Source organism: Alosa sapidissima, chromosome 15, assembly GCF_018492685.1.
Source record: "Alosa sapidissima isolate fAloSap1 chromosome 15, fAloSap1.pri, whole genome shotgun sequence".
Lineage (NCBI taxonomy): Eukaryota > Metazoa > Chordata > Actinopteri > Clupeiformes > Clupeidae > Alosa > Alosa sapidissima.
Genome location: NC_055971.1, coordinates 21297988 through 21310038, shown reverse-complemented (window position 1 = coordinate 21310038; position 12051 = coordinate 21297988). Strand labels below are relative to the sequence as shown.

Genomic DNA, 12051 nt, shown 5'->3' with positions numbered 1-12051 from the left:
CTGCTTGAGCTATCCACTGACCGAACCATACAGACATCGTTTGCCTCAAAAACACTGGATGAATTATGGCTGTCTGTTGCCCAGGAATACCCCGGATTGTTCAAGGCTGCCATGGACATTCTAACGCCTTTCGGTTCGACCTATCTGTGCGAGAAGACATTTTCGTCCCTGGCATATATAAAAAATAAATACAGATGTCGGCTCAGCACCGTGGAGGAAAATCTCTGTGTCGCCGTATGCAGCATTCCTCCAAGAATTAGCTTGCTATGTTCACGGAAGCAGGCCCACCCTTCCCATTGAAATTGTTAAATAAAGTAGGCTAGGCCTAAACCAGAAAAGGGAAATAAAAAAAATATCGTATTGTTATCGCCATACATATAATTAATGTAACGTTGTAGGCCTAATGGTGCATGTGTATGTGTGTGCGCGCGCGCGCTCAACGCACATAGCGTTCTGATCTGATATGGCGGCAGCTTGTTTAATCGTGATTGTTTGTTTTTCTCTGTTCCTGTTCATATGGAGTAAATAAAACGAATTACTTTGCTTTCTAGTTTTTGCTTGATTTAGTTGTTAACGTTTGAGGGGGGGGGGGGGGGGGGGAGGCGGTATTTGAGAAGGCTAAGGACTTAAAATGGGTTTTGGGAAAGTGGGGTCGCTAGACCTTTCCATACTTTTTTGTGGGGTCGCCAGACAACAAGTTTAAGAACCACTGACCTAGAGGGCTGAAATGTGGTCAGTTCAGAGATGCTTGTAATCCGGCAGAAAGAAAAAAATATATTCTAGCCTCTGTAGCTCTTTGTCAGTACATCACACAGTTATCTTGACTGCTTCCTACGAAAGCTACAGGTTCTCAGCTTTCTATAGAGGTCCAGCACTTGATGGTTGATCCCAAAAGAGGTGGGAACAATGCCCTTGTAAATAGGCACAGTGCAATTTCAGGCAAAAACTTGAAATTTTTACTGAGAACTATGTAGTTTTAAGTGAATGTTGTACTTGCGAGCAAAGTTTAACCGACGTCAAATTCCTTGTTTGTGCACGCAAACCTGGCCAATAAAGCTGATTCGGATTCTGAAATAAGCCTATAACAGTTTAGCATCAGCTGCACAAGGTCAGACAAGCACCTACCTTTTATTTGCCAGCTATTTGGAGACAAAGGGACAAATTTTGCCCAGAAACTATTCATCATGCTGTGGATGGTCATAATAAGCTTAGATTGGAGGTGAGAGAGAGGTTACAGATCAATAGACAAAAGGGAGAAGCCTCATCTCTTGGTCATCTTGCTAGCACCACAGGGAGTGAAAAGTGAAGCGCTGTCATCACTCAGGCAAAAACGTTCTAAATGACAGTTCCCAGGTTTTGTACAATGAATATTCACAAATGCCCTCAGGGAGAAGGTAAAGGTTATCCTTATGCAAACACAACTGGTTTTAACATTCCTTTGTCCCATTGTCAGTCAAAGTTCATTAATGAGCAAATGTAGGGAGGTTTTGTAAGCACCAGGGGCCGGTTCCCCGATAACGTTCACTCTTAGCGCGCTAAGAAGACTCGAAAGATATATCTTACCAAAGTTGTTTATGTTCCTAAGTGTGTTCCCCGAAGTGTCCCTTAGGAAGCTTCTTAACACGCTGCCTCTTACGTTCGACGTTACAAAGGTGCTGTCCCAAGTGAAGGTGCTGAATTAGTTGGCATCGATTGCTCAGAAATCGATTTTCCACTTCACGCGAAGGTGCATGACGGCGTTAAGAAAGACAACACGTTCTATGCAAATAAAACATTCCTCAAATTATTCCAGTAACATTTATTTTAACATAGTTTAAGTTATCAGTAAAATATAGACTATTAATTAAATTATCAAATTGTCAGTATTAAGTTCACATGATATGTTGTGCCGGGTAGACGAACCTGGTAGGCCTATTCCTCGCTAATCATCCACCCTCCTTCCTCCCATTGTGCTACTTGTGCCGCTTTTTGACATGGGTTTAACGACTTCTAAAAATTATGTAATACACTTTTATATTAATGGTAAGGTACTTTACAATCAGAATTGAATGGCAAGCAGCTACAGTTACTTCTGTTTAATGCGGTATTTATTTAACCTGACCCTAGCCAGATGAATTTCGTTCTGCTTAGCTCCGCCTAGCTTCACTCACATCCATCTGGGACCTCTTCCATTGAGAGTGATTTCTGCAACCGATTTTATGGTATAGCCAATCAGGACGCAGGGCGGGAGTTTCATAGATGTGACATAGCGTAGAAGCGACTGTGAGACTGTTATTAGCGTCACGGGTTGGCTTTGATGTGAGTGGTTGAAGTAGCACGTCAATAGATGACGGACAAGTGGCTTATTCAATCATATGCAAGCATTTTTTGATTAGGCCCAGCCTTCTGAAGCAACACTTCAATGGATCGGTTCCAGATGGATGAGTGGAGCTAGGCAGGCGAAATTCATCTGGCTAGGGTCAGGTTAGTATTTATTGCCATTGGTTAATGTTTTCAATAAAAAGCAACCTATCTACAATGAAGAGAGAGAGAGTTAGATAGCCAACACAATATGGTGGGGTTTTCCAGCTTTCGGAATAACTTGTGCAACAACAACAAAAAAGAGCTATGGAGAGACATGGACTAAACGGCTCTGCGGCCGACACTGTCTTTGACACGTTGGATCGCTGCCATAGTTGGTCACTTACTGGACACCACCATGCTTACTCATTTATAGATAGCCATTTAGAGGCAAATTCTGTGCCAGCTTTTAATTGTCAAAAGTGATTGCCAATTTGAACGCTTTAATGACATTACGAAATAGTCTACGAACTAGCGTCTTGAGCTCAAACAACGCTAAGAAAGAGCTTACGAATGGTCCAGACCAACCTTACGAACGCGTGACTTACAGAAGATATACTTAGCGTACGAACGTGTCGGGAATCGTGTCATAACGTTAAGAGATAGGTTAAGGAATAGGTTAAGAACTACTTAGCGATAAGAACGTTTTGGGGAACCGGCCCCAGAACTGTACCAGCACTTAATCTGTACCAGCACTTTTAATATGTACTAGCACTTTAATATACACCAGCACTTTATTGTGCATTGCATCTTAATGTGTACTAGAACTGTACTTTTAATCTAATCTGTACCAGTGTTTTTAATATGTACCAGCACTTTTTTGTGCACTGTATTTAAATGTGTACTAGAACTGTACTTTCATGATGCTACCACTGCACGAGCACACACACAACACACGCAACCAAAACTGCTTGTGTGGCCTGTGCACAGAGGGGAGGGGCGTGTCGAGTGCGAGGCTTAATAAAGCAACGTGAATCAGTGTGCTGTACTGTAAGTTCAAATTGTATGCATTTTCAAAACCCTATTTCTTAACGGAATGTGGCAAAATAATTGTTTGGGTAAGGCTATTTGCACCCCTGGTACAATTAGCAGTGTATGCTATTCGTACCATTGTGCAATTAGAAGTGAATTATATTCGTACCCCGGTGCACACAGCAATGTGTCCTATTAGTAGCCCGTCTGGTACAAATATCAATGTATGCTATTCGTACTCCGGTGCACACAGCAATGTGTTCTATTAATACCCCGTCTGGTACAAATATCAGTGTATGCTATTTGCACCCCTGTGCATTTATTCTGCCATATTGATCACACAATAATAATAATAATAAAAAAAACAAGCAACATGTTTTTTTGTTTTTTGTCACGTAACAGGGTGTGAATAGCTCAGCTGTGTAATAGACACTCTGAATAAGGTATGCTGTTTGCATCAATGTATAGTTAGAAGTGGATGCTATTCATACCCTGGTGTATATAGTACTGTAAGCTTTATTTTGAGTAAGAGACGGACTCCCCTACTTGGCTCATTCTGGCTATTTATGTTAATTTGAGTATTGCCTTGCATTTTGATAAGCTAGTATTATAATCTTCACAGACTCTTAAAATCAGCACAGTAATAAATGGTGTAGTGGCTAAAGCAGGTGACTTGTTATCCCAGTGTTGTAGGGTAGATTTTCTTATGATGTGAGATTTGCTTCTTGCTACCTGCAGGTGAACTAGTGTGAAACGTAGATTCAATTGTTTTTGACTGATGTCTTGTATCTATGGTCTGTTGATGTAGAGTAACTATATACATAAATATGTATGGTCAAAACCTATTGTTGTGTCTCGTAGGCCTACTCTTACTCAGAGGTGAAAAGAAGAGATAGGACGCGAACTCCGGCCGTTATACCACGAGACAATTAAAAAGATATGCGATACCCAGACATTCGTCCAGGCTATATATTTTTTCCAACATAAATATTTAACACAAATAATGACACATAGTGGTCGGCTTCAGTAAAATGTGTTATATACTTGCAATAGGTTTAGGTTTTTGCAGATGACGATGACAATGCCAGCATTAATCAATCGGTTTAAATTATAAAAATGTCGACTTAGGCCGTGGCAGAGAATTTTCTAGGGGGTGGGGTATTACACGTTGCTACTGTTTCCACCATGATAGGTATCGCTGCATCATCAACAACGTTGTTGGAACTATGGTGTTCGAACGCCGGAGGTAGCAAATTGCGACACAGGTACGATGCTTTCTGGAAACAGGTGTAACAATGTCGTTGTTTGGCCGCAAGTTGCGTCATACCACGGTGGTTGAGCAACGTTGTTGCTAACTTTTCTAGAAACGACCCCCAGGAAATTCAGGGGAGATAAGTTCTCATTGGCTGCTGAAGTCCAATTCTCATTGGCTGCTGAAGTTCAGGATGTTAGCAGTCAGGATTGCTAAATAGGAATGTATAATGTGACCAGGAGGGGCGTTGTGCGACCACCACAACCTACTACCCTGAGGAGCAGACCATCCACCAATAAGGTTCAGTGGCCCACAGAATAGTTTAAAACAAAGAATTTATTGAAGTCGAACAATTAAGTATAAGTATATATACTCTTTTGATCCTGTGAGGGAAATTTGGTCTCTGCATTTATCCCAATCCGTGAATTAGTGAAACACAAACAGCACACAGTGAACACAGTGAGGTGAAGCACACACTAACCCGGAGCAATGAGCTGCCTGCTACGGCGCCTTCGGGGAGTAGTGAAAGTAATTATGGGTGGATATAATTACTTGACAAAAACACAGCAGACTTCGGCAGGATTCCAGATATCCAAGATTCAGGCTTTACTTTACAATAACGCGCGTCAAGGGAGACTACAGCTTTCAGCTCGGAAGCATCGACTACAATTCTAAAGACTACCGGAAGAGACTGGCCTTTTATGCTCAATTTGCAAAGGTGTGGTTCAAGTGGTGGTCATAGGTACAACGTCCTGTGATTGGCTTTCTCTTCCCGCCGTTACAGTCAGCCACACCCAGACACACCTACACACACCTACTTGCTATTAACATATTAGGCAGGCTCCTCAGGTAGAAATGTTATACAAGATGTTCTAAACATTCTTACACTTAAATCATTGTACTCCTTGTACTGAGACTATAAAAATGATACCAAACATGAATACAGTTAATAACACAAACATATAATTCAGCTAAAGTTTAACCTAGGGTCTTTGTCTAACCAAAGACAGAACAAAGGAGTTGTGGAACAGATGGTGGTACAAATGGTGCCCAGCCAGTGGGGAGCATTTCACACCTACATCTGCATTGAATAGATCAAAGGAAGAGCGAGAGAATACATGGTCAATGTAAATGTGGCTAAGCCTCCATCTAGTCTGGGGCAAGAAAAGGTCATATAAAATTATTTCCATCAGTAGTGAGGGGTTAGGTGCATAAGTAGGTGTTAATCACGCAACACCTGACATCTCGAGATATAACTTTAAGTTGGCGTGTTCGGTTCAGCAATTTTCCTTCTTTCCCACTGACAGTAAATGATCTCCCCTGATTTTTCTTATTGGTTGACAATTGTGGCACAAACGTATCATTTCCTGCTCAAAACATTTTTCTGCACTCAAGTTGTTCTACTGCTCGCTTCTAAAAGAGGCACTAATGTAACTCCATAATATTCTTGCCTCTAATTTCATCTAGTTTCGTTATCTTGAAATAACGTGATGATTTCATGTGATAACGTGATAAATATCTTATAACAATATCTTTTTCATGTTTTAATAACAAGAAACCTCACGTAATTACGTGATACTGAGCCTTTTGTTGTTTGGTGTGGCAGCAATACGCTACCGTACAAAAGTAATTTAATTACTTTACCAATTTCTAAATAAAAGTTATTACTTATGAGGGAAAGTAACTTTTTAGTTACTTTTATGTATGCTTTTAAAATGTCAATATGAACAGTCAAACACAATAAACATAATGTTTAGTCCTATTTATTGTAGCCTCAACAGGCCAGGGAAAATAACTTTTAAGTTACATTTATGTCTGGTTTCAAAATGTCAATATAAACAGTCAAATACAATAAACATAATTTTTAGCCCTATTTATGTAGCCTCAACATACCTGCATATCAAGCAAATCAGTTTTAAAGCAGCACTAAAGAAGATTTGCTCTCGGGGTACCCTTAAAGTGGAAAAGAGCAATAATAAACAAACTAAATATGCATATTTTGTAACAAAGCCATGCTAGGGCTCGGACCCGTAACATATACTGTAGCACCTCAGATTGTGAGGCAAGCATGCGAGCAAGGGAGATAAAACACATGGATGCCAGAATCCTTTACTAACAAGTCACTTAGGCGTCAGGAAGGAGGTTTTACCTAACGTATGTAGGCTACTGCACAGCTATCATTGTACATACAAATCAGAAAAGAGAGTTCTGACTGATTAAAGTAGTTGTTAGAATAACATTCAACTCTGCTCCCCTACTTTTTAACTTTTTTACAGAATGTGGTGTTTACTGCCATTCATAATATCATGTAATGGAATGAACAAATAAAATTTTTGCATCTTTACTTTACTTACTGCAACAAGAAAGTAAAGTTTCACACCACCTGTCCAACACAGTCAACACAAGGTTTGCATTACCCAGTGCCTTAACTGGGTTTAAGAATTTAGTATTTCGTATTGCTTATGTCAAGCAACTTCACCATATGTAATCATGACAAGTTCAATGAAATCAAATAATAATCATGTGTAGTAACTGTGAAGGACACTTGTGTGCCCTTCAATGTTTCATTGTTTCTATTTACTTGATTCTCATCATGTACATAGAAATGGATTTCTCATACTTGTGGATATATTTTCCATAAACAATGTCAAAAAGTTTACTTATAGATGTATCGAAATTTTTAAAAAATGTTCTCTAATGAAGCGTTATTGTCCTTTGAAATATTTTCACAATTTTCTGCCTTAAATGTTTAGTCTTTAGGCCATAAATAATTGGATTTAAATGGGCAGGTACAACATGGAAACCAATAGCAATGAGTTTTCTTAAAAATCTGTGTTCTGGAAACCGATGCATGATGATCACAATGTATCCTGTCAGTAACATTATCAGATACAAGACTAAATGACTTGCACATGTTTGGATGGCTTTGTTGTTAAGTTCTGCATTTTTCTTAGTCACGCATACAACAGCAATTCTAATGTAAGTGACAGCGACAGTACCCATTGAGGAGGAAAATAGCACCACAGTGTAGAACAGTCCATAGATATTATTAATAGACACATCTTCACAAGATAACTTGAACAAGGAGGCATTGTCACAATAAAAATTCGGAATAACTGACCTACAACGGGACAACCTGAGAGTGAGGCTCACTAACACACCGACTAATACAACTGAAACACCCCAGGCAGACACAGACAAGAGTGCAACTGACTTAACTGTCATTATTGCATTGTATCGCAATGGATTGCATATAGCCACATACCTATCAATAGCCATTATGATTAGTATGGTGTGTGATGCTGAGCCATAAGTATGGCTGAAAAATACCTGTGAAACACATGCATTATAAGAGATTAACCTGTTTTCAGAAATCATGTCAAATAACAAATGAGGTAATATGATTGTATTACCAAGGACATCATTCACTGACAAATTGCAAAATAGCAAGTACATCGGTTGGTGTAAGCTATTCTCTCTAATGATGAGAACAAGAACACCAAAATTGGTTATTAGCAGTGTAATATAAACAAAGAGCAGAGTGTAAAATACAACATCTGTGAATGATTCAGAGTGTCCTAGTTCTTCCAGTATAAGGTCACTGATATAAGACATGTTCTTCATCCTTGTTCCTTGACCAACTGTGGAAATAGAATCAGATCCAGATATTATCATTTCTCTTTATATTGCTTGTTTTTGTTGTGTGTACGGATTTATATAATGTGTTGTAGCCAGTGGCGTCATGCAAATTGAAGTTAAGGGGGCACGTGCCCCCTCAGGTTTTTCCTCCCTGATATTTTTTTTATCACAACTTTGTTCCTATTTGTTCTTTGTTCCTTTGCTTCATAATAATCCAGAGCATATAACGACTCAAATGTATTCTTATGGATGTGTAATAAACCGTACCAAAATAGCTGAAGACCGGTCAGCATCAGCCCTTTTCCTAAAATTGGTGTCAGTGTATGTTCCTGTAGCGACTCACACGCACATTGAGCTTGACCAATGGTTTGGTTGTGTTGAACTGTTACGGTTAACAGTTGAACTGTTACAGTTACAGTTTGAACAGTTACAGTCAATGGTGTTGAAGTGATAAGTTGTTTGTATCAGTAGAGTCAATTGTATCAGTGTAATGTTAGCTAGCCTAGTCTAACGGGATCATCCCTATGTTCCCTGGGTCCTATGTTCCCCACTCGGGCTCGGGGTTATGGGGTTTTATAAAAGGGTCCTATGTTCCCCGGTCCCATACAAAGAGGGGAATATAGGAACCGGGGAACATAGACGCTCCCAGTAACCATAAACAAATATTTGGCTATAACGTTACTGCCATACAAAGCTAAACCACAGTAGGCTAATGTTATCTAATGGGCTTTGATTCATAGAAACGAGGGTGTTGCATTAACTTCAAAATCCAACTTAATAACGTTACCAAGGCATCACATTGGAAGTTTCTCCATTACTTGTTCTCTTCACGTATCAGGCACAGGGGCGGAGCTACCATTGGTCAAAGCTTGCCCCCCCCCCCCAAGCTCCGTTCAGTGAAAAGTAAAAAAAAAAAAAAAAAAAAAAAAAAGCCGTTTTCGACGGCACTTTGCCAACACTTTGCAAAGCAGGGACTGAACCAATTACTGCACTCTATCTACGACCATTGGCCCAGTCAGGAAGTGTAGCCCACGGTTGTGATCAAATCGTGAGTAGGCTATAAGGTAGACTGACAGTAGACTACTACTTAACCTCAGTAACAACAGGTGAGTTGATGATGAGTTGGAACATTAATGCTAATAAGATGTTAGAATGTGTCACGAATCATAGCCAAGTGAGCTGCGTTGGGCTGTCCTTGTTAGGTTTGTGGGGCTGATCAGAAATAATCGGATGCCCGCGGTAACGCTGTTATAAAAATATTTCGATAAAATTTGGGTGAAATGCAAGCATATTAGGCCCATATCTCCGGATGGCTCCAATAAAAGTAGGCTAATAGGGCCTAGCCTAGGCTACTTTATAAAAAACATAATTTGCTGACTGCGTGGTTCTTGCCATAGCTGGTCAGGCAGAGGCAGGCTGCTGCTTTGCCTGAGTTCTTTGTTACATTGCTCCAGAACTGTTCATCGCAGCGAGATGAAACCTTAATTGCGTGACAGAGCAGAAGTGGGGGTTTCCAACGAGACTAAACACTTGCCTGTGCGATCAAGTATGAAAAATAAATAAATAATTAAATCAAATTGATTCATATTTACAGTTCACCTGCGCACCCATTACTCGCGTTTGAATTACTCGCGAACCCGTGATCGCATAGATATGGCAAGCATATCAGAAGAAAGAGGAGACACAGGGCTATCTATTGGTACCAAGTATCGATGCTTCCTGGCTATAAAAACAGACAACGTGACTGCAAAATAACATCATGTACAAAAACCAACGCTGCACACATTACTCTCGTTTGAATTAGGCCCTATCACGAACCCGTGATACGATCGGATAGATAGGCCTATGCCACGCATGTCAGATGAAAGAGGAGACACAGCGCTATCATTTGATACCAAGTACATAATTCTGGGTTAAAAAACAGACGAAATGACATCAAAATAATAACTTAATATAGCTCGACTTACCCCACGTTTTTGTACGTTTTTGTAAGCATGTTCATAATCCAACGTTATCATGTGTGTCTCTATGGCAAAGTATGTTCATAATCCGGTTTTGAGATCCCAGCAAATTTCTGCATGGCATCTAATTCGAGACTCACATTGCATCCCAATTTATTCGACAAAGAAACACCTTTTTGCCTTAACTTTGTTCATGACAATGCAGTAAAAAGTTGTTTTAGAATCATCATTAGTGTACACACAGAACACGCAAACTCGGGTTCAGTCAGGTAAGATCAGTTCGTGTCACAGATATGGAGCGCAGAAAGGTAATTTTTCATTACTAAATAAAAAAAATGTCATTTATTTATGTAAGGCGCACACCACATGTCTGTAAATTGTCATCCACAAAGCCCCCCTCCACCATGGTTCTTATATTGCCAGTTTCAGGTCTGCCCTAAACATACATGAAAGTCATGTCCAGCTGACAGAGATAGGCTACATTTCAAAATAAGAATGGTATAATACACTTTTTGTCTTTGTATTATTTAAAAATCAAAACCAAATCAATGCAAGTATTAATATGAATTGGTGGCAGATCTGGGTAGTCTAAACTGTTCTGAAAAAATATAGCATGTGTAAATGGCACTTAGAATGACCAGGATAAATGCTTATAACTAAAGGTAGTGAGAATGGCCAAAAATAGAGTAGGGCTCATAGGGCTAAAATAAAAAGGCATTTATTTCCGTAAGGCACACACCACATATTTTTCACATTTGCTCAGCCCCAGAGAATCCCTCCACCATGGCAATGATATTGCCAGATTCAGGACAGTCTGCCCTACACACACATGTGCCAGCTGACAGTTTGCAGTGGTGAGATACATGTCAAAATATAAGAATTTTTATAATACACTTTTTGTATTTTTATTATTTAAAAATCAAAATGAAATCAATGCATGTATTAATACATGAAATTGTGGCAGGTCTGGGTAGCCTAGACTCTGCTGAAAAAAACAATGTATAGCATGTGTGTATGGCACTTACATTGACCAGAATAAATGCTTCTAACTAAAGGTAGTGAAAAAGCCCTTAAAACAGTCTAGGGTTCTAAGGGTTAATTTCTTATTTCAGAGCCATGTTACTTACTGTACAGCCAAGTACTTGGAGTGGATATCAGAAAGAAATATAGTTTGGCCATCAGTATAAGATTAAATATCTGCATACAATATTTGTATTAGTTGGGGGCCAAGCAGCGAAGCTGCGAGGACCTCATTGTGTTTCTACGTTTTCCTATTATTATTATTATATGCAATGGAAGTCAATGGCAGCCCATAGAACCGTCAGGTAAAAAGTTGGGAAATTTGGCACACTAATTGGGGACGGTCCCATGATTCATGTCACCAAGTTTCATGTCGGCAACTCGAACCCTCTAGCGCCACCAACAGACCAAAGTTGGAAGTGTGTTCACTCACGTAACTTTTGACCCGTAGGTCCGATTTTCAAAAGTCAGGTATTTTCCGCCATGATGGATTTTCCGCCATTTTGGATTTCATCAAAAACACTTAAAATGTATCAGGGGTCACATACTTTCTCTGATTCCCACCAAATTTTACACAGATCATCTTCAGACCAAGCCTCACAAAAGTTATCACTTTTCGTCTTCGGAAGTATTACCGTTCGCCCGTAACAGCCAATCAAAATTTGCGAAACAGGAAGTGAGCTCATATCTCAGATACCCTTGCATTTATCAAAGCCAAAATTGGTGCATGGACTCAGGACCCAATCAGGGGGACGCTCAAGGAATTTGGTGACCTTTGACCTCTAGGGGGCTCTGTAATTGGCAAAAATGTATTTTGGCCTGTAGTTGCTGCATTATTCTGCAATGGAGGTCAATGGCAGCCCATAG

The 12051-nt window shown here is 39.8% G+C and overlaps 1 protein-coding gene across 1 annotated transcript; it reads right to left on the bottom strand.

Annotated features, from left to right (window-relative positions):
* Positions 1–7258: 7258 nt before the first annotated feature.
* LOC121684606 (olfactory receptor 52N2-like) lies at positions 7259–8188 on the bottom strand. Its single transcript, XM_042064665.1, has one exon. The coding sequence runs from the start codon at positions 8186–8188 to the stop codon at positions 7259–7261; it is 930 nt and encodes a 309-aa protein (XP_041920599.1).
* Positions 8189–12051: the final 3863 nt, after the last annotated feature.

Bases quoted from the DNA above. Each gene is read 5' to 3' on its own strand.
- LOC121684606 (XM_042064665.1), bottom strand. From the start codon at position 8,188: ATGAAGAACATGTCTTATATCAGTGACCTTATACTGGAAGAACTAGGA.